Consider the following 21,259-nt stretch of genomic DNA (forward strand, 5'->3'; position numbering starts at 1 on the left):
CTCATGGCAGCTGCCTGCTTTGCCAGCCCCAGTGTGGCCGTGATCCCTTCTGGCCATGTTTCACAGCCGCATCTCATCCCCACCCTCTGCCTCACGTTTTGGCCGGGCTGTGCCGTGCTCTCCCCGGTCGGCAGTGCCCAGGGCACCCCCGTGGTGCTGCTCCTCGCTCTAGAAACGCGACCGACAGCCAGCAAGGGTCACGCCGCGGGCAGGAGCAGAGGTAGTGAATCATGCTGAGCAGAGAAAAGGGATTTGGACATTTCCCATGTTCTTTATATTAAACATATGAGAAAACAGATTGTCAGCGGAAAGGGATGGAGCTTGCCAAGTTACATCATTTTCTGCAACCCTCCACCAAGGTTTCAGCGACATTTCGATGATATAAGGTTGTTCCCAAACACGAGTTTGGGTTTTTTCGAAGTGATTTATGGATGGAGCTGAAGTTTGCGTGGCTTCTCCCAGGACTGTGGCTTTAGAGCAAATTGCACAGCACTGTTATTAGGGTATGAGTTTTGTCCTGGTGTCTCCAGTCTGAGAGCCTTGCTCGGTTCTGGTGTCCCGTGTGGTTATTAATCACCGCTGATCATTTCCTAGAAGCCAAATGAGAGCGTACTCACGAGAGCATTTCTGGTTGCTCATGCTGCAGAAATCCCCCCTGTGCCTGGCTGCGAAAAGCCGTCTCCGGGGTCCTCCTGGATCACGGGCTTGGAAACGAGTGGGACAGCAGAGGCTGAGGTGTCTTCTCTGAAAGGCAAAACCACACCCAGAGCACGGAGGGCTCCTGTATCCGCTTTGGGTGTCCTGGCAGGACTTTGGTGCCCAGAATGGTAAATCCAGCCCCAGCTAATTACATCCAATTGTTAGGGCTTAAATAGCAGAGAGAGAGAAGAGCTGCAGCTGAGCACCGTGCTGGGGCTCGGTTGGATTGTGAGCTTAAGCCTGCCTTGCCCAACAGGCCAGCTCCCTTCTGCTAGCCACACAGCCTGTGGCAGTTCAATGAGGAGGGTGAAGGAAGCATTTCTCTGCCTGCACTCAGCCCCAGGTGCTATTCCTCCACGTTTCTGCCCAGGCACAGATCAGCTTTGCAGCATTTCCGTGCACAGCCAGAGCTGGGATGGTGGCCGGCTGCCTGGAGGCGGTCTGCAGAAAAGGGCACGCCAGGGGTACCGAGTGGGGCCGCGGGGTGCTCGGCTAAAGGAGGAGATCTCCAGCACGGCAGGGACAAGGCAGGGCTGAAAAATGTTGTACAATTATCCGACCCGAGGCAGAGCCTGCCCCGTGGCCTCCTGCTGCAGGCGGGGGGCTCGAGGCAGCCCAGCAGTAACAGGGCCTCGAGTGCTGCGCCTCGGGCTGAGCCCGCTGTCGGGTGGCTTTGATGTGCCGGCTCAGTCCTGGCTGTGTTGTGCTGCCCTTGTTGTGCTGTTTTGCTCTCCATGTGAAAACAAGCTCCTGCCGTCCCTCGTCACCGGCCGCCCTGTGTGGGGCGAGCTGTCCAAACGCGCCGCCTGCCCCCCGCAGGGCTCCCCGCACCTCCCTCCTCAAAGGGCTTCCAGGCAAAAACACGAGCTGGCAAAGCATGAGCGTGTTTGTAAAAAAAAAAAAAATAATAATAATAATCTTTGCTATTTTTATATTTTTAGCAAGTTAAATGTGTTCTAGGCGTGAAGCGGAGGTGTCAGCTCGAGCCGTGCGATTTGCTATGCGTGCAGGTTGGGAGCACCCGCTGGGAAGGTGGCTGGGGGTGGGGGAGTGCTGCTGGGCAATGGGGGGGGTCTCAATCCCCTCCTGCTTTCCCTCCCCACATGGCCCAGCTTTCCATGACACCAGCTCTGCCCCAGGGTATTTATCCCGGTGTTGCTCCTCCGCTGTGCTCAAAACATCTCCAGCGAGGCGCCGGGGTTGGATTTGCAGCCCCAGGCGGTGCCGGTGCCCTGCAGCTGCTCCCAGCACAGGAGCTGTGCTCCACGTGGCACTCGTGGCCGGGTTGTCCCCTGTGGGCCGGGACACGGCTGCACTCGGAGCACTGGGGGCTTGGAAGCAGCAGCGTGGGGCACAGCGTCCGAAAGGTGAGGGCAAGGCAGCGAGGAGCCCGGAGCTTTCCTGAGCTGCTGCTCGCTCACAGAGCTGCGGGCTGGCAGGGACACGGGCAGGGTAAGCCATTCACTGACAGCAAAATGCCCGTGTGCCTTCTTCCCCGGGCTGCACGGTGGTGGGAAGACGGATGGAGATCCATCAGGTCGCTGTGTTAGGTTCTCAGTCTTGATGCTCGCTGCCTGTTTGGCCCAGCAGAGGATGCAAACGTGTGCACGCAGGCATTTTTTGTAAGCAATACACCATCTCTGGGAGGCAGAGCTGTTCCCCCCAGCTGCCGGGCTGCAGGCTGTGCTCTCCAGGCAGGGGCTGGGACTGCAGGATGCTCGGCTGCCGCGGCGGCGCTCTGAGCAGCGCTGCATGCAGGCGCTTACGGGAAATGGGGGAGCAGGAGAACAGGAGATAGGAAACGTCCCAGAGCCTGTCGGCGTATCCGGAAGGTAGGGGGAAACCTCCAGACAGCAAAACAGGATGGCACTGGAGTGTTTCCATGCGCTTGACTCATGCTGAAACAATGCCCGGGCGCTGTTTGTCTTGGATAAAACGTGTTGCTGTGAGCAAAAAGATCCCCTGGCCCTCCGCAATGAAACACTGGGCTTCAGTTGCTGCAGAGGCAGAGCTTCATCCTGCAAGGGGCTGGGTACCTGCAGCTGCCCCCTGCTCCCAAGGGAGCTGAGGACACTCGGTGCTGTGCTCTAGGCTCTTGGACACCCGTGGGTTTTCGGATGGCTCCTGCTCCCGCTCAGGATGCAGCCGGCGCCTCTGCCCAGCACCGACGTCTGTCTGCTCGTGTGCCTGCCTGCGTGGGAGCCAGGCCACGGCCGAGACCAGGGCCTCGTGCTTCTGTGTCAATGGTTTTGATAGAAAGATTAAAATCTGCATCTGAAGTTTGTCTGGTTCAAAAGGCTTCCCATGAAAGGATGTGCATCTGCGGAGTCGTGGTCTTAATTAAAAACCCTGCTGTTCCCTGCAGTATTTCAGCTACTGAGGCGTGCTGGCAGTGTCCTGCTCACCAGACTGCAAAGGGCAGGCGGTGATGTGCTGTATCAATATTTATGTTGTGCTGGGGCTCCCGTGCCAGATCCTGAACCAATTCAGCAGACCAGCCCCTCCCGTGCTCTGTCAGCAGCCCTGCTAACGGGCACGTGCTGCAGGTGCAGCCTGTCACAGGCTCTCAGGGGGGCAGGCAAAGTGTCCCCAGGGCGTGCAGCAGATCCGGGAGCAGCCTGGCAGGACACACGGGACCGGGGGGGTCTCCATGGATGGCTTGGCACAACTGTGACCCCTCTGGAGGAGGGGATGGGGCACAATCAGGTGTGAGCTGCAGGCTTGGGGTGCGCCCACGTGCACGCAGGCACGGCACGGGTCTCTGCCAGCACACAGCCAGGGCGTTTGGGGGAGCAGGGTGCCACAGCCCGGCCCTGCCAGCACTGCGTGTCCCTGGGCACGGCAGCTGGGTGCTGGCAGCTGCCCAAGGGAGAAACTTGCAGCGTCCAAGCAGCCCCTCCGCTGAGAGGAGCGGGGAGACGCCGCGGCACTCCCAGAAATGTTCCGAACGCTCTCAGAAGCGTTCAGGTTACAGGAGGCTTAAACCTGAGGTTCCTGGTGAGAGATCACCCCGATGGCGTGTGAGCTGCAGCAGGTTGGTGGCACTGGTGACACAGCTGCCCTCAGCAGCCTCACGCTGGGGATGGCACCCCAGGGCTGGACGGGTTCAGCACCGAGGGGGACCTGGAAGCCTCCCCAGCAGCCCTCAGCTTGCTGGGCAGTGCCGGCTGCTGGCTGCAGGGGTTGCAAAGCACGGCACAGAGATGCTCTGAGATCTGGCTGCAGGTGTGTGTGCCCACAGCAGGGATTGTCCCCACCTAACCCTGCTCTTCTGGACCTCCCAAATCCTCCTCAGGTGCATTCGGAGCAGCCTGCTGGCACAGGGCAGCTGCTGGCTCCTCTTGGCACCCAGACAGTGGGGCTGGGGAGCGCTGGGGTTGACCGCTGGTGCTGGATGTCCCTGGGGGCCTGGAGCTGCCAGTGTCACAGCAGACACACGCAAGACCCCCCTCCTTGGCATTGCAGGGTGAGATCCTCACTGCTGGCCCTGATGAATTATTATTTTATTACCCAAGGAGCTAATAAAAGCCTGAGGCATCTTGGAAATCCACGGCACTGGAAATTAGGAAAGTTTATCGTGCAGGAAAGGCTATCTACATCAAAGGGCTTGCAAAGGATCCACACTTGGATCCTTTTATGGCTGCCAGGCTGTTTGTCTTTGCTCCTGCCTCAAGCCTAGGAAGAGCTCGAGCAGGGCTTGTTTTCGTGGAAGGGAAGAGGACGAGAAGCTTTGTCCTTGACTGTGGCCAAGCAGGAGCTGCTGGAGGTGTGAGCTCAGTCCCACCGGTTTTTCTTCGTGCTCCTGTGCCTGTGCTTGCTCCTACCATGGCCAGACCTTGCTTCCCTTCCTCCCCGGCCCCTTCTGCTGCTGGAGGGGTGAGGAAACCCTGCTGCTTCTACCTGCAAACCGGCTGGGCCTACAGGGCTGGGGGCAGCCACAGATCCCCTGGCATCGTGGGCCCCTCCTACAGGCAGGGTGCCCCGATTTGGAGGCTTTGCTCCTCTCCAAGTGCATTTGCTTGGGAGAGCAGGGAGCTCCGTCCTTCTCAGTGCCCTCTTGGAGAAGGCAGGAGATCTTTGCCTTTCCTTTCCAGGGGCACTGGTGGTTGGTGGCAGCCTGCGCACAGCCCTGGGAGCCAGAGCCAAGCCGAACCCTTTGCACTTTGGATTTTACGCCATGTTGAGGCTTTGAATTGATTTGTAGCAGGTGCTGCTGCTTGATGCGAGGGTGAAACGATTCTAGGAATTCTTTGGCAATTGCTACCAAGAAAAAGCCAAAATTACGGAACAAGCAGAACCTGAAAGGAATTGGCAGCAGAATTGATTTGGGGAATTTAGCGTTCCTTCCTGATGTCTGAAATCCCAGAAGGTAGAGGTTTTCGGTGCTTACATCTGTGCACATCACTAATGTGTAAGCCCCGTTGCACTCTCTCCCATCACCAACCAAAGCTGAAATGTCATTTAGAGCAATGAATAAACCTGACAGCATCTAACAGCCACGAACAGGCATCGAGTAGGATTAAAGCTATTAATAATATTAGTTGTATTCCTGTGCCTTCTGAGATTCTGGGTGTTAAAATGAGTTTTTTTGAACAGCGACAACACGTGTGTACCTCAGGGTAAGGCGCAGGACTGCTGGTGCTGCTTCCTCCACCCCAAAGCTGCTGTGAGCCCTCCGGCCCCATCCCACCAGGCTGCAGCTCCCGTCCCCGGGCAGTAGCACCACAGGGGCATGGGGAGTGCCCTCATTAATCACCCAGTGATGAGCTGCGTTCTCAGGGAGTTTGCTAATTAGCCATTGCAGTGAGTCTGGTTTTGGATTGTTATGTCCATGCAGAAATAGAACCATCCAGAATGGATTTCCTGCCCCAAAACCAGGCCTTTCACAGGTTTGGCATGCAGACGGCCTTCTGGTAGGGGCTGTCGCTGCACAGACATCATTTGTGCGTTACGTGGAAGATTTATTAGGGAATTACCAAAGCCTCTCTGAGCACTCAATCTGTCAATTCACAAGGATTTCCAGACGAGGTGTGGTGGCGGCGGGGCGTGTGGGCTGGATGCAGGGGCTGGAGGCACCTGCTTTGCCCCGGGGTGATGTTTTTAGCTCCGGAGCAGGCAGTACCCTAGCACTGCAGCTCTGGCACACCCCTGGGCGAGCCATGCTCCCCAGCAGTGCGAAGCTGGGATTTCCTGGCTTACACAAGCTGCCCAGCTTGAGCTAAGGCGCTCCAGCCCGGGCTGGTACTGAACCTGTCCCCTCAGCTCCTTAAAGGGTTTAGCATTTGCACGTGGGAAATAAGCAATCAGCAACAAGGGCCACTTTGTTACAGCCTCCCTGGGCAGCAGGGAAAGTCCTGGCTGAGGTCTGGCAGCGCCGTGGCGGGGAAGGGGAGCGTCCCTCCATGCAGCTGGGGCTGTGCTGGTGCCGTGCTGGTGCTACCATCTGAGCACCTGGCCGGGTTTAGCATAGAGAAGGCTGCGGGGAGGTGTCCTGGCCACGCTCTTCCTTCTTGCTGAGGATCAGGTGGGAAAGCTGCCTGCGGGTTGGCAGCGAGGGATGGTGGCAGCACCAGCCGAGGGGTGCTGAGGACACCAGAAGACAATTCTGCCCCAAAGTGTGAGGGTTAAACGCACCCCTGTGTGCTGAGCAAATGGGCTCAAAAGGCAGGCTCTGCTCAAACAGCACCGCCGTCTGCATGGGGCATTGCCTCATGGGCACTGCCATCTCCCTGGGTGCCTCCTGAGCATCTCCCCTGGGTACCGGCACACCAACCCACCCCAGGGTGTCTCCAGCTGGCTGTGCTGACCCTGCCAGCAGTGTTTCCCTGCCCCTTTAGCTGTGGTTTCCAGCATTTTTGCCATGGCACAGCTTTGGAGCTGCCCATCAGGGCTGGTGACCGCAGGCGGGGAGGCAGGGGGGACGCTGGCTGCACGGGAGGAGGCCGGGCCGGAGGAGCGCGTGCTTGGCCAGCAGGGGAAGTCCTGGTGGAAGTGTTTTTTTATCTGGGCTGCCCGGGCCCGGCGTTTGAATGCTTGGAAGTGCTGTTCTCCAGATGTTTCCTAGCACACGCAGGCTCTGTTTATAAACAGCGCCTCAAAGCAGAGCCCCTCGGCTCTTGCAGCTGCTGGCCCGGGGGCAGCGGGGCCGCAGGCGGGCGCTGGCAGCCCCGGCCCCAAACTCTTACGGTGTCAGGGGCCCGGGGTCACCGCTGGGAAGGAATTTTCCCCTCCCTTCGAGAGGGGCCACGGCCAGCCCGGTGGTTAACAAAAGCCTGAAATGCCTTCTCTTCCTTTCTCCTCCCCTCCTCCCAGCAAGCAGTTTCCTGCTGCTTTTCATCCCGGTGGCAGCCGGGGGCTTGGCGCTGCCTTCCTGCCCTTGCTGGAGGTCTCTCGCTGCTGGGGGTGTGGGCACTGAGCCCTCCCCAGCGCCAAGGCCAGCGGTGCTGCAGGGAGGAGGGCACGGGGAGTCTCGGTGCTGCAGCTTTGTGCTTGCTGGTGGCTTCAGCCCTGCCTTGGCAGAAGCGGGGGCTGCCCCCAGAGCATCCCAGGAGACCCAGTGTCCTGCGTGAGCCTCCTGCGAGCCCCTTTCCTTCCATTTTTCCCCTTCCCTCCCCCCCATGCTGCCAGGGCAGTGCCCAGCCCCAGCCTTTTTTGCAGGTATCTCCCTGCCACGTGGGCCGTGTGATTCACCCAGCTCTGCCTTTCCTGTGTTTTGGGGGAACTGTGTGTTTTACGCAGCTTGTCCCATTGTTGCTGAGCACCTGCTAATGCCATTTTTTCCAGAACCGCCAAGATGAGCCCACGTGTGCTTTCCCCATTGGCCAGCACCTGCAGCTTCGTTTCCCGCAGAGAACATCGCATCGTACAGGGTGCGGCCAAAAACTGGGCGCTGGGCAGCTCGGTTAGAGAGGAAAAGCAGCAGGGGACGGGGTGTAGCTGCCAGCAGCACCCGCTGGGGACCGCAGGAGGCACCCCCTTCCCAGCCAGGGGTCTTCTGGCAGCTCGGGCACTGCCTGGACCCTCTGCCCTGATCTGGCTGCGGGAGTTGGGGATGGGCACAGCAGACCCAGGCCTTGGTTCCTTAGTGGAAGGTTGTTTCAAGATTTGGTAGCCCCCTCCCTGGGTCCTGGCAGTCTGTTCATCAAACCTCTGGGATTTTGCCCCCATATTTTTCTAAAATTCGAGCTGGGTGGTTTCCAATGGGAGGGAGCAGAGGGGGGTGTGGGCTGGGATGGCTCCTCGGCTGGTCGCTGCGTTCCTCCTGGCCCTGTCTCCTCCAAAGAGGACACTCCTGGAGGCACCTTTCAGACGTGTTCTTCTCTATCGCAGTCCCTGGAGGAGGAGAGGACGGAAAGCCACCATTAGAAGGACGAAAGCTGAGCCCTGCCCAAACACCTTTCCCTCAGTTGGCCCCAGCCCAGCGCTGGGAAGGCTGCGGCGCAGTGCTGGGGCAGGTTCCTGAGCCGTCGGCGCCTCGCTGTGCTCATCGCATCCTGCGGCTCTGCCCCGGCCCCGCATCCCGGGGGACAACCCGTCCTCCCCAGCCCCATCCCCGGCCCCGTCCTGCCAGGAGGAAGCGCTGGAACAATCCTGCTCCATTCTCACCTCATCTCCCTGTAGTCAGCAGCACTGCTGCCTTGCTCAACCCTCTTGCAGCAGCCCGCCGGGGAGCGGCGTTGCTCAGAGCCTGAGTCAGTGGCCAGGGCCCCACTGTCCTGCTGTAAGGCACCTCCCTCTGGGGCTCTGCTCCCAGCCAGCGTGTACCAACCAGCCCGCGTCCCAGCAGCTCGTCAGGCTGGTGAGTGCGAGGCTGGATCTCGGCTCTGCGCACCGAGCTTCCCTCTAGTGCCACGCCAGGGGTGCTTTGCTTCCTTTCCCGTGAGCATCCTCAGATCGTCTCTGCAGTGGCCTGGTGTCTGTGCCCAGGACAGAACTGCTCCTTGCATGGGCAGAGCCCTTTTCTCTCCTCTCCCTGCTTTAGATGCAAGGAGCGTTGCTGCCTGCGCTCCCCAACGAGGCAGCGAGCCTGCAGCAAGTGCTCCGCTCCCCCTTCCCCAGGAGGTGTGGAGACAGCTGTTCAAAAGCTGGGTCCTTCCTTCCAGGGGAAATTGGCGCTTGGAAAAACCCTTTCTGCCCTGAACCAGCCAAAAGGGAATGCTGTAAAGACCATAAAAAAAAAAAAAAGTGAGAAAATTCAGTTTTGAATCTGAAGCATTTAAATGGAGAACAGCACGGGAGTGCTGGTGCTGTACAGTTCCGATTCTCCTGCCTTTATTGCTCAGGAAATATAAAACGTGCTCCCGGCTGTCGTTATTAGTGGATCCACATTTTCTGCTGGGATAATTCATCCGCTGGCTGTGAAGTCCCAGCCCTGGCCTTGGCTGGTCGCACAGCCCTGCACTGAGCCTGCGCAAGGCCCCTCGAGGCGCAGGGCATCCCAAGGAGGCCAGAAGGGTGCTGCAATTGTGGGTGCTCTGCACGAGCCTTAGCACTGCTCCAGCTACCCCGTGTTAAGAGCTGAACACAGCTGCCTTCACCAAACGTTTGGATTTACATTTTCCTAGGGGGGGAGTGCCCATCATGACTCCTCAGCTGTTGCAGGGGCTGATTTCCCTGCATCTTCTTACATCTGAATTAGTTCGGCTCCCAAGCACAGGAGCATTTATCACCTTTGGGTGCGAAATCCAAGCCGTGCTCGGACAAATTCCTCTTTTCTGTGCAGCTGTGCTGAGCCTTCGGTCAGCGCCTGGCAAATTCGGAGAGGAATCGGGCAGGCTTCATTTATTCTCTCTAACAGCAGCAGCGTTTCTCTCTGACAACTTCACAGCAAGGTGCAAAAACGTGCTGTAGCTCTGCCTGAAGGGTTGGGGCTGGGAGGAGAGAGCGGGGCTGCCCCCCCCTTGTCAGACAGCGGGGCTGGGGGGTGCGGGCTCCCCCCTGGCTGCCCCTGCCCTACAAGCTCTGCCAGCTCCCGGCTGCCCCAGCTTGCAGGGGATGCAGCTCAGGGGCAGAAGACCCCATCCCGATTCGTGGGGGTGGGTTCAGCCCCAGCAGAAGCTGCTTGGGCAATGGCAGGGGACGAGTTCAGTTCCTGCAAGTGGGAACAGCTCGTGTGCACGGCGGGGTGTGCTCGCTGCCCCGGGGCTGTGCAAGGAGCCAGAGACGTTTTTGTGCTGCTTGCTTAGGTAGTCTAATTTTTTCCCAATTGAATCACTCTCTTGAGTTAATTTCGTGTGTTCCTAAACTTGCAACACTGTTCTCCTTGGCAGCTGGAAATGAGCTAGGGAGGATCACGCCTGCCAGAGCTGCTGCATCTGAGCCTTCCCAGGGCTGCAGATGCTGAAGGCAGTGCTTATTTAACTAATGAGATCTTGCTATCGGGTGTCTTTAAAAAAAAAAAAAAAAAAAAAAAAAGAAGGAGAAATATTTCTGCTACTTGGAGGGATTTATTTCAAGCCCTTTTGCACAGCCTCAAAACGAGGCCAAGTTTTGATGTGGCGCTTCCCTGTAATCACCTCACAGCGACGATGCCGCGTGCTCTGCTACCCTGATCCCATTAAATGCAGGGTGTGGGGTAAGCAGTGAGATGTTTCATGTGTCCAAGCAGGTGAGCGGTGTTTGGGCATCCCACCAGGGGGGCACCCTGCGGGCTCTGAGCCCAGCTCTCACCCTCCCAAACCACAGGCTCATGCAGCAGTCCCCGAGGTGTTCCTGGTGTGGTCGAAGCCATCTCGCCCGCCTCCAGCTGGGTTTGGCGGCCCCATACCCACTGCAGCCAGGCTGAGCCAGCCCGGGCCTGCTCGGTGTTTGCCATCGTGGAGCTTTTGTGCGAGCGGGGCCGCGCTATCGCTGCCGGCACTGGCCGGGCTCGGCATTGTGTCCTGTCTGCCGCCAACAATGTCCCCGCAGGAAGGGCAGGAGCCGGGCTGGGCCGGCCGTGGCGCTGCGCCTCTCCTTCACAGCGGGGCAGGACGGGCTGCGGGCTGCCCAACGGGGTGCTGCTCGGAGGGTCTCCATGCAAACCGTGCTCACTTGGGCCCCAGAGAGCATTTTTGGCAGGAAGGAGAAGGGGCTGAGCTGGTTCTGCAGGGAGCTCCCGTACCGCGGTTGCTGCCAGAGGGTTGGTTTTAGTGGCTGCTCGCCGCGGGAAGGGCGGGGAGCGGTTCCTGCGCCGCGCACGGGGCGCTGGTGGGGGAGCAGGGCCAAAGCTGCGGTCATGGGGAGAGACAGCGAGAGCCAGGGCACGGCTTGGCTTTTCCCCTTCTCTGTCATCTCCCTCAGCTCGTGCAGCGGGGCTCAGCTTGGTTGTGAGCTCCTTCCTCTGGAAACGGGTGACGAGGATAGGGATGGCTGTCACGGGAGGGCTGAACTTCGGTATAGAGGCCCAGATATTCAGAAGATGCACAGTGTGCTATTCAAGAGACCCCCAAACCCCTTGGTGTCTGTTTTGCCTCTGTTCCCGACCTTCCCATCCACTGCTTCCACCCCCGATGGGTGCTGAGGGACCAGGGGCCGTGCTGACTGTGAAGCACACAGAGGTCCCCAGGCAGGACACGGGGCTGAATGGGAGCCACGGGCCCCAAATCCACGTGGCGCGAGGCAGAGGCCCTGGCTGGTGGGGGTCTGCAGAGCTGACCCCAGGCAGGGGGCTCTGAGGGGGACAGGTCCTGAGGAGTGCAGTAAATCGCAGGTGTGGTGGCTCAGGACAGCTCTCTTTTTATCCTGCTCAGCCCACTAGTGCTCTGGAGAGAAGTAAAACACGCTGATAGAATTCACAGCAGTGCCCAGCCGTGTCCTGCAGCCAGACCTGACCTTTGTAGGGCTCCCTCAGACACCCTGCATGCCAGCTCCTGCTCCCAGCTCAGGGGAGCACTGCGGGGACGCGGCACCGAGCAGCCGAGGGGTGCACGTGGTCGGCTGATCTTAGGGCGAGGGATGTGATTCCCTCTCCCTGCACAGCCATGTGAGCAGTCACAGGGTCCTGCGCCCAGCTCACTCGCCCGAGGATGCCGAGGAACACAAAGGAGGCTTTAGGAGAGGGCAACAAGAGTGGCCTGAGGTCTGGGCGATATCCTGTGTGGGGAGGCAGAGGGCAGCCCGCGAGGCACGGGGCTGCTCCGGGGGCCGGATGCCTCCAGCCACCAGAAGACAGCGCTGAGAGCCCTGTGGGGGGGGGTCTTTTGTCCTCTTGAAGCTGTTCTTGTACCTGGCAGGCATATATGGAGGGGAATTCAGGTCTCAGCACAAGGTTTCAGTCTTTTGCATTCTCAGAGGTGCTCTGAGCATTCACAGGGTGCATCCAATTCTCATTTCCAGGCCTGCCCCGAGTGCTGTTGGCCACTTTCTGTGCTCGCTCACCCCCTGTTCTCGCCTCTGCTCTCTCCCCAGGCACACCTTCTGGCAGTACCGCCGCGAGAACCCCAAAACCAGGGTGGGGGAGCCCCCTCCCGACGGGCTGCCCGGCTTCAACAGTGGCGTCCTGCTCCTCAACCTGGAGGCCATGAGGCGCTCCAAGCTCTACAACCAGCTGCTGGAGCCCGCCATGGTGCAGAAGCTCACCGAGAAGTACCGCTTCAAGGGCCACCTCGGGGACCAGGATTTCTTCACCATGGTGGGGATGGAGCACCCAGAGCTCTTCCACGTGCTCGACTGCACCTGGAACCGGCAGCTTTGCACGTGGTGGAAGGACCACGGCTACAGCGACGTCTTTGACCAGTACTTTCGGTGCGATGGTGAGGTCAAAATTTACCACGGGAACTGCAACACCCCGATCCCCGAAGACTAGGGCAGCAATTCCTCCGGGAGCAGCTCTGACTGCAGCAGTGCTGGAAAGCTGTGCAGAGCTGCAGTGACTCCAGTCCCTCCAGAAGGGACCAGTGCACCAGTCCCTCCAGAAGGGTGACCAGCCCTGATCTGTTGCATCCCAGGGAGATCCCTGAGCCCTGGGAATCCCAAGAGGGTTCAGTTTCCCACTACCCCTAGTCTCACCCCTCCAGGAGTTAGAGCAGGATGTTTATAGTGGATATGCCTGGGCTCAGCTCCTGGCTATCCCTTAGGTCTCGGGGCACGTCCACAGTGCTGTCTGTGCCACAGCCCCCAGGGACAGCTTGGGGGCTGGCTCCATGGGTGCTGTGCAGCATCGTGCTGCCTGACAGCGAGATTTCAGAGCCAGGCGGTTGGGTTTTGTTTTGGCATTCCTTGGTGGCCCATTTTGCACCTCATGCAGAGCATCAGTCTGGTCCGTCTTGAGAGCAGACGCTGTCCTCAGGTCATCTTCCTTTTGAGCATTCCACAAAAGCGAGAGGGTTTCAAGGACTGAAAAGCTGCTTTAAATTTGGGTTACTTGTGAACAAAAATTGAATGCTAGATGAGCTTTAAAGCCTTCCTCTGGTTCTCCTTAGCAGTAAAAGCTTTACTGCGATACCTTGTCTTAAAAGCATTCAGCGAGCGTGTACAAATTGGTTCATTTTTCTAGCTTTGCCTTTAACCTTTTGTACTGTAATAAAGCTGCAAACGCAAAACCCACTTGGCTGTTTTTCTGCAGCACGACTGAAGTCCTGTGCCGTGGGAGGTTTTGTGTTCTGTTACGGTGATTGATAGGTGGCTGATACGTACCTGATGGGCAGATGGAAGCGGTGCCCTGCGTGGCTTAGCACTGCGCCTAATGAGATGCCTGCCCCCAGCGAGCGGTGCGATAAATCCTGCCCTGATCCACTCACTGTGCTTACCGCAGCGTGTGCACACCACAGGGGTGGCAACCAGCAGAGACAGATGATAGTGGCCGGGCGATGCTGTTGCACCAGCAGCAGCCACACGTGTGAGCAAGCCCTGTCCAGGCTGAAACCTGTCGGTCCCTGGCTGCTCCATCTCCCAAACCATCCGGGAAGGCAGCGCTGAGATGAGCTCCAGAACCAGCAGAGGCTGTTAGATCACCGGGATGGCTTCACCACAAAAGAGCTGTGGTGCAGAGAGGTTGGACTCCTTGGGGCTTTTGAGAACGGCTTGGCAAGCCCTTGGGCAGAGGAATAGTTTCCCCGGAGGAGGAAGAGGAGGCAGAGGAAGGACACTTCTCCCCTCCCAGCTACCTGGAAGAGGCTGTAGCTGGTTTACAACTGGGGAGGTGTGTTAGGGCATCGCTGGCTGCTGCAGCTCGCAGCCCCCATGCTGGGGCATATTAAAAAGCTCATCACTCCCCGTAGCTGGGGCTTGTCCGGGAGGAGCTGGGGCCTGCCTGCACTGCAAATGCCAGGCTCCGGGCTGCAGCGCCCCGCTCCCAAATACATCCTCTGTCTGCAGGTCGGTGGGAGGCTGCTGTAGGAGGGGATGGCACAAACACAACAACCCACTTCCAGAACTGCTTTTTTTATAAACTGAGCTCTGTGTGTGTGTCTGTGTGTCTGTGTGTGTGCATCTGTGTGTGTGTCTGTGTGTCTGTGTGTGTGTCTGTGTGTGTGTCTGTGTGTCTGTGTGTCTGTGTGTGCGCATCTGTGTGACATGCACGTGTGAGAGAGAGTTGGGGACTTAATTACAGCTTAACCTAGTAACGGCAGGCGCAGCATGTGGCAGGAGTTCCCTGGCTTCCCTCACCTCTGCCTGTGAATGAACCAGTGCTGCCCAGCAATGCGGAGGAAGCTCCCGTCCCTCTGACCCATACAAGGGCCCCGGGCTGCCTCCCTGCCGCCGTCCCACGCTGACACCACGGCTAGATTTTGGGGAGTCTCCGTGGCTCTTCCTCCACGTGGTGCTCCAGGAGAGGTGCCCAGGCACAGCTCCGAGCCTGGTGCATTGCTGAGGTGCAGGGACAGGGGTGACAAGGAGCCACCCAGGGCAGGGGTTTCCCCAGCCCCTGGCATTTCCAAGCCTTGCATGGGGTGGCTGGGGCAGCCCCAGAGGCCACCAACCCGGGTGACATGCGCCCCTCACCTGTCCCCTGCAGTGACACGGGGCTTTCTGGGGCTCTCTGGGCGGAACAGAGAGAGGGCAGGGCTTCCTGGCGTGGTGTCACAGTCCCATGGTTGGCATCACTGCTCTGTCACCGTGCTGGCACCTCCCATTGACCCTGCAATTACCTTGAGCAGCTGCCCAGGAACACCCCTCTGGGCACTGCCACCGCGGGGAGGACTCAGCTGGGGCACGGCGGTGGCACTGGTGACACACGGGGCTCCTGTGGGAGCCATTTCCACCCGGGGCAGGAAGGGAGAGCCAAAGCCCCGGCACTATCAGGCTGACGTGACTGGGGACACGGCGGGTCCTGGCGTCTGGCCTCGGCTGCACGTGCCCGGGGCCCTCTCCCTCACCCCCCGGCCCCGCGCAGTCCCTCGGGACGTGACGCAGAGCTGCTCATTGCTGCACATAGCCCTGCACGGCTCCACTGGTGGCTTCACTGAACAAGCTGAGGAATGGCCAAGATGAGCAGCGAGACACCCTGTGGCTGGGCACGGCCCCGGGGATCATCCCTGGCGTCACCCCGTGTCGTGCTGTGTCACCCCATGTCACGTTGTGTCACCCCATGTCACCCCAGGGAGGATGCTAGTGCCTCATCCAATGGAAAAATAAAAACCCTGGGGGTTCTGTTCCTGCAAAGGGGGAGCTTCAGACCTGGCAGTCCAGCCCTTTGTAGAAGATCAGGCTGGGAAGCGGCTCCATTTCTCGTCTTGCCGGGCTTGGCGTCGTTGAGCATTCACGAGGAGCTGCGTGTAAAGCAAACAGCATCGCCTGATCCCTGCTCGGCTTGGCTTTCAGGTCCGCGTTCGAGCTGCATGGGATTTTTGCTCACCTCTCCTGCGTTGCGTAATGCTGTCAGTGTTTATTCTCTTACTCATTTGTACTTCTTTCCCATTTGAAATGATCAATTGTTGGTATAAACTCACCTAGGGAGCAATTACTGTAAGCCTAACCCAAACAGGCGCTGGGGGTGATCCATTAAGCAACGCAGCCGCCCTCCCCTGCTCGCTGCTCCCAGAGGACACGCTATTTACTTTGCAGCTCTCTGCTATTCATACCGAGCGCACTTCGGTCAGCGTGCCAAGAACAACACAAAACATAACAACAGGCTTAAGCGCTGGGATGCAGTTTCTGACTCTGCAAAACAAAAAAGCCACCCTATTATTTTTCCCTCCTAAGAAGTGCCCGCTGCAGCAGAGTGGGGGGGGCTCCCTGACCACCTCCCTGTCCTCGGGAAGGCAGCGGGTAGCATTACAGCTGCCCTCAGGGAAAGTAGAAAGGGAAAAAAGAGGATGTTTGGAGCAGGGAGGCTGGGACATGGGCAGTTTATCCTTTCAGCACAGCTTTTTAGTAAGCTTCACTGCTTTGTGAGCTTTTCCTCAAACGCTTTGCAGAGCCACAGAGGGGCACCTGGCTTGGGAGCACTGCAGCCAGGTTTTGGTAGCTCCGTCTCTTACTGTCTTGAGCTTCTGTGGCTTAATTACTGATTGCTGAGAAATTGCTGCCTGGTCCTGTAATTCTTTCAGAGCTGTCGGGGTTCGCTCTGTGAAATTTGGGGACTTCTTTATTTGCCAACCAGCTGCTAATGGGGGGAGCAAATTATGTTGTGGAGATACTTCAGGGGAATTAGCTGCATTGTGCCTAAGATTTCAAAGTTAATTTAGGCAATTTGCCTGTTGGGGAGCAAAAAAAGAAAAGCTGAAACAAAGCAGAGTTTAGAGCTGGCAGAATCTACCATGGTCTGGTGGTTTGTACCTGAGGACAGAGATGCTTGGCAATCCCGTAGCAGCAATTTGTCACCCTGCTGGTGACAGTCCTAAAGCGGCTCAAGCCACGGGCTGCACACTCACAAGGGCACTGCATGAAGTTTCTCCCTTTATTTCCTACAGACCACTTGCTGTAAGTGCATTTTGCAGATATTGAAAGGCTCGGGGCCTTTGTCGTAACGTACCCCCTCCTCAGATAAATGGATCCTCTCAGGGACAGATCCTTTTAGGACAGTCTCCGTCTAGGGAACAAAACACCTGCAGATGGCCTGTGGCACATGCGGTTCTAGGCACCACATCAGAAGGAAGGGTTCTTTATTTTTTCCTGCATGCTTTTTACTTTAAAACTCATCTCTTTTCTATGCTGGAGGACTTCTTGGGCTACCTGGGGACCACAGCAAAGACAAACCCCTCCAGGAAGACCCGCCGTGCTCAGAAGAGGGAAGTTTCATTCGGGGCACTTAAAAACACCGGCAGCAGCAGGGAAAAACACAGGGCATGTGAGGTTGAGCGCCTTGCCTCTGGAGGGGGGTGCAGAGAGCCGGCCAGGTGAAGGATGCTCAGCTGAGCTGAGTCCCTGTGGGCCTGCAGGAAAACCAGTCAGACGTTATCTCAATCTGCCATGTTCAGACAGTCTCCAGGACCAAAACAAGTCCTGCCGCTGGGCAGCATCTCTGCTCAGTGGTTTGGGAAGTGGTTGGTGCTGTAGGGGCTGCAGTGCTCCTCCCGAGCAGAAACTGATGGAGGAGAAAATGCCAGATGGCGAAACAGCCACTGGGGCTGGCACTCCGTGCCCACGCTGACCCGCCCGTGCTTCATGTTTTCAAAGCAGCAGACACTGCAGAAGTAGGAAATGCAAGAAGTCAGCAGTGTTAAACCAAATGCAATAAAATATGCTATCATGAGTCATTTACTTGTAAACCTCAAAAATTTTTCAGCAGATCCTGCTGAATTTCTTCCGCCAGTCATCACTATGGTGAAGTTTTTCCAGCAGAGAACAAGGGTGATATAAAATGTGAATAGCATTTGATCGACTTCTCCCCTCAAGAGCTATATGTAGTAGGATGCATTATTGGATAAGAATGGGGGAAACATTTAAATAACACTGGGCTGAGGAGGGAGTGCCAAGGCAGTCATATGCTTGTCATAAAAACTGAGCACTGGATTGTTAATGAATAAATGTGACAGCTAAATCTGGGCAGGAGCACAGCCAGGCTGGGTGCAGCATCATGCACAGATCCTGACAACTGCTCTGTGGTCTCAGGCACGAGGGTGCAGGTCTGCAGCCCCTCCTGCCCGAGGGTCTCTGCAGCCCGTGCCCACTGAGCCCCTGCAAAAGGCCCATGTCATCCTGCTGGGGAAGGAGCAGCTCTGGGAAGCAAAACCCCCCCGTCCCCAAAGCCACATCTGGGGCAGGATGGGGAGCTCGAGCCGCCACCGAGCTCCCGAAGTCAGCAGGGCAGGAATGCTGCGGGCAGATGTGAATTACATGTAATGGCCTCGGCTGCATTTATCCTGCGCGAAATAGCTTTGCTTTTTGCGGATCAGTTGTTTGGAAACCATAATTGATACCCTCTGCATCCTTTATAGCTGCTTGTAAAATATGGCCCTGTGGTGATGCAAGAGCAGGCGTGAGCCTGACCAGAGGTGAATCCAGCCCAGCACAGCGCCAGGCTGACGGCCAGCCGGGGTCTGTCTGTCCGGCCCCTGCCCGGGGAGCCGTTTGTCCAACACTGCCCGCTTGGTGGCTGTGGGCACAGGGCAGGCATGGGGCAGGGGCACTGCACCTCGTATGGTCGGTCCAGCTGCCCAGTGAAGTTCAAAACAGCGAAAGGCGTGCTAATTCCTCGAAATCCCAGGTGTGGGAGCGTGGGGCAGGCCCTCGCTGCCAGCAGCAGCTTAAGAGGCGGTGCGGTTAGCTGCTGCGGCGCGGGGATAGCCGGGAGCCCGACTCTTTTGCTTCCTTCTAATTTCTCCCCCAGAGACCAGATGTTGCAGTCTCTCATGTACAGAAGATCAAACCGTGTTATTTTGAACCACGCCTGGTAAAAGCCGCGTGGTGGCTGTGGAGGAGCTGCGGAGCCGTGCCGCGAAGCTGAGGCGGGGCTGAGAGGGCAGCAGGCTGGCACCAGCAGCACGTGGCCTGCCGGTTACACCGAAACGATAACTTTGGCTATGATAACAGGCTGCCAGCGATAAGGGAGTGAATCCCACGCAGTAGTGGAGCCAGCAGGGCACCGGGTACCTGCACAGGACCACGGGCACCTCCTCTGCCCCATCCCATTGCCCACTGTAGGCCGCGGCCCGGTCCCGCACACCAGGGCAGGTCTCGGGGCCGGGAGCCATGAGGAGGGAGCCATGAGGAGAGCCCCGCAGGTGGCAAAGCACGAGGCTGGCTGGCCTGTCAGGGCTCGCCCCGGCATCGCCATGTGCTCAGAGCCGAAAAAATGAAATCTCCCCTGTAATCCCAAATTCTTTTGATGATGAGAAAAGGCAATTGAGAAGTTTTGTTGCACAACCTCCAAGATCAAATGGAAACTTATTTAGAATGCTCTTTGTTGTGTTACGTGGCGTACAGGCTCAGCAATTAGCTGGAAGCAAATATTCCTCCTCATTTTCCTGGAGTGTGTGGTAGAACAGTGTCTCACAAGTTTAACATCGCCATTATCATGTACAAACATTGTCAAAGCTCAAACCATTTGCCTGTAGTTTGCTTTTATATTTTCAAATGTTCCCAAAGCAGCCTCGTTGCTGCCTGGGCAATAACCAGACGATGGTTTGTTCTCTTCAGACTGCCATAACAAACAACCGCTGGAAATACTTTGATGCTTCTACAGCTGGGAGTATCAATCAGAGAGAATGCCTGTTTTACACAAATCTTTAATAGATTTTTGTTTGTTTGTTTCAGCTGAAAGGAGGTCCAGTGTACTGTGTGCCATATGGAGAGCCCTGGTCCCCCCCACCCCATGGCTCCCACCTCCCTCCCAGCTGCAGCCCCGGCTCCATCATGCCTCCTGCTGCAAAATCTGCTTTGCCTCCGATACGCTTGTGCGATAACAGGGATCTGGGGGCAGATATTTGTCCTTTCTGTAACTCCTAGGGACATAAACAGCATGTTGTGGCCAACCGAGCACACTGAGCTTGCAACGCTCCTTGCCCGGCTTGTCTGCAACCTGAAATCTTCCTGCGAACTGGGATTTGTATGCATGGGGGCTGTGCTTGATGGGGAAGGAACGCGTTCAGATAGACCAATGGTCTCTGGTCACACACGTTTGATGGTGGAAATAAAGATTGCAGAGAGCTGTATGAACAATGATAAATGCTTCTCACAGAAAGGGCAGCTAATCCCAGAGGCTTCAGCTATTTTTCCTCATTCAGAACTCTGCTAGGTGGAAATACCTGCCAGCACTTCTGTCGTTAAAGCCTGAGAGCTTGAGAGCAAACTAAAAACCTGGTGCTGGCTGCATTGATTCCAGTAAACAATTTCAACCCCTAAGAAAAAAAAAAAAAAAGCCCACTTCCCGTGGGTTTTGCCTGGAGTCTTTGGGTATAAATCAGAGCAAAATCAACCTTGTGGGGCAGCCCACATGCAGGGTCAATGCCTGGGACTCATGAGGCAGACCTGTGGTGAGGCCATGGCCCCTGCAGACGTGTGCCACCATCCAGGAGCAGGAGCCACCAGCAAGGAGGGACAGGGGACACGAGGAGCATCTCAGCTGGTGGCAGTGCACCGTCACCAGCTCAGGGCACAGGCTGGGTGACCAGGGACTGCTCCTGCTCTGCAGATGGCCTTGGGTCCCACCACAGCGCATCTGCTCGGAGGACCTGCCGGCACTTCAGTGTCTGCAGGGCTGTGCCCTGCTGTGAGAACACTGTCCTTGTTAAGCAGCAGCACCACACGGCTCCTCCTTGATTAGATAACCATCTTTAAGCCCCAGACTTGGGTGTTTTGGGGTCTGAGCAGCTTCTGCTGCAACACAGGGCCTTGTGGAGATGTCTGGTCACAGACACCTTGCTCTGTAGCCCTCACACAGGGAGGAGATGCACACCTGGCCTCTGGTGTACCAAGAAAAATCATGTCTCCATCCCAATTTCGGGGGCACCGGGCTATTTAAGGCAACCCTGAGCAATTCTGCAGTGCTCTGAGAGCCCCATGTCACTGGGACATGAAGAATGGGGGCAGATTTGGTGCTGCGTGCTGCCTGGCCAGGGGAAAGTCCCGAACATTTGCTGTTCCTCCTTTCCAGGTCATGCCGTAGCCAGGTCCTGTTCTGCGCAGTGCATGCTGCATTAGGAGAACATCAGCTGTATTTGCTGCATGGATTTATGTTCACAGCCTGTGAACCTATGGCTCCAGAGGGAAAAATGATAGCATGAAAGATAATACCTGCTGGCAGCTTTTGCACCAGCCAGAAGGAGGCACGAATTATCTCCAGTAGTTATCAGTCATGCTTATAATGCAGAACTCCTTTCAAGATATGGTGGGACACGGGATTTTTACACATTAAATGTTAAAAGGCAGTGTCAGCTTTCACAGTAATTTAAGGCTGGTGTTTGTTCCTGCCTTATTCTGGCTTCCTAAGTACACCAAGGGACATCTTTCATCTTTTCGGGAGGCTTATCGTTATTAGACATCATAAGCAAAAAGCTTTAAGCAGGCTCACCAGTGCTCGTCGACTGGCTTCATTCAAAATGCAGGGCGTTGCTTCTGCCCCTGCTACGGGACAGTTGGCCAAGGGGGAGCCAGCTGCGTGCAGGGGCTGTGTGCAAGTCTTGCACAACGTCACCGCCCGATTCCCAGACGTGCTCTGCTCCTGCATGGGGGAGAGGAACCACCGAAACTGGGCCAC

General features: G+C 57.2%; 1 protein-coding gene across 1 annotated transcript in view; it reads left to right on the forward strand.

Moving 5' to 3' along the window:
• XXYLT1 (xyloside xylosyltransferase 1) overlaps positions 1-13,224 on the forward strand; it is a 38,161-nt gene extending 24,937 nt beyond the window's left edge. The window contains exon 4 of the mRNA XM_082767708.1: positions 12,088-13,224. Within this exon, the coding sequence (XP_082623834.1) occupies positions 12,088-12,484 (397 nt within the window). The 3' untranslated portion in view covers positions 12,485-13,224. The remainder of the gene's footprint in view (positions 1-12,087) is intronic.
• Positions 13,225-21,259: the final 8,035 nt, after the last annotated feature.

This window comes from Aythya marila (assembly GCF_965140915.1).
Source record: "Aythya marila genome assembly, chromosome: 9".
Taxonomy (NCBI): domain Eukaryota; kingdom Metazoa; phylum Chordata; class Aves; order Anseriformes; family Anatidae; genus Aythya; species Aythya marila.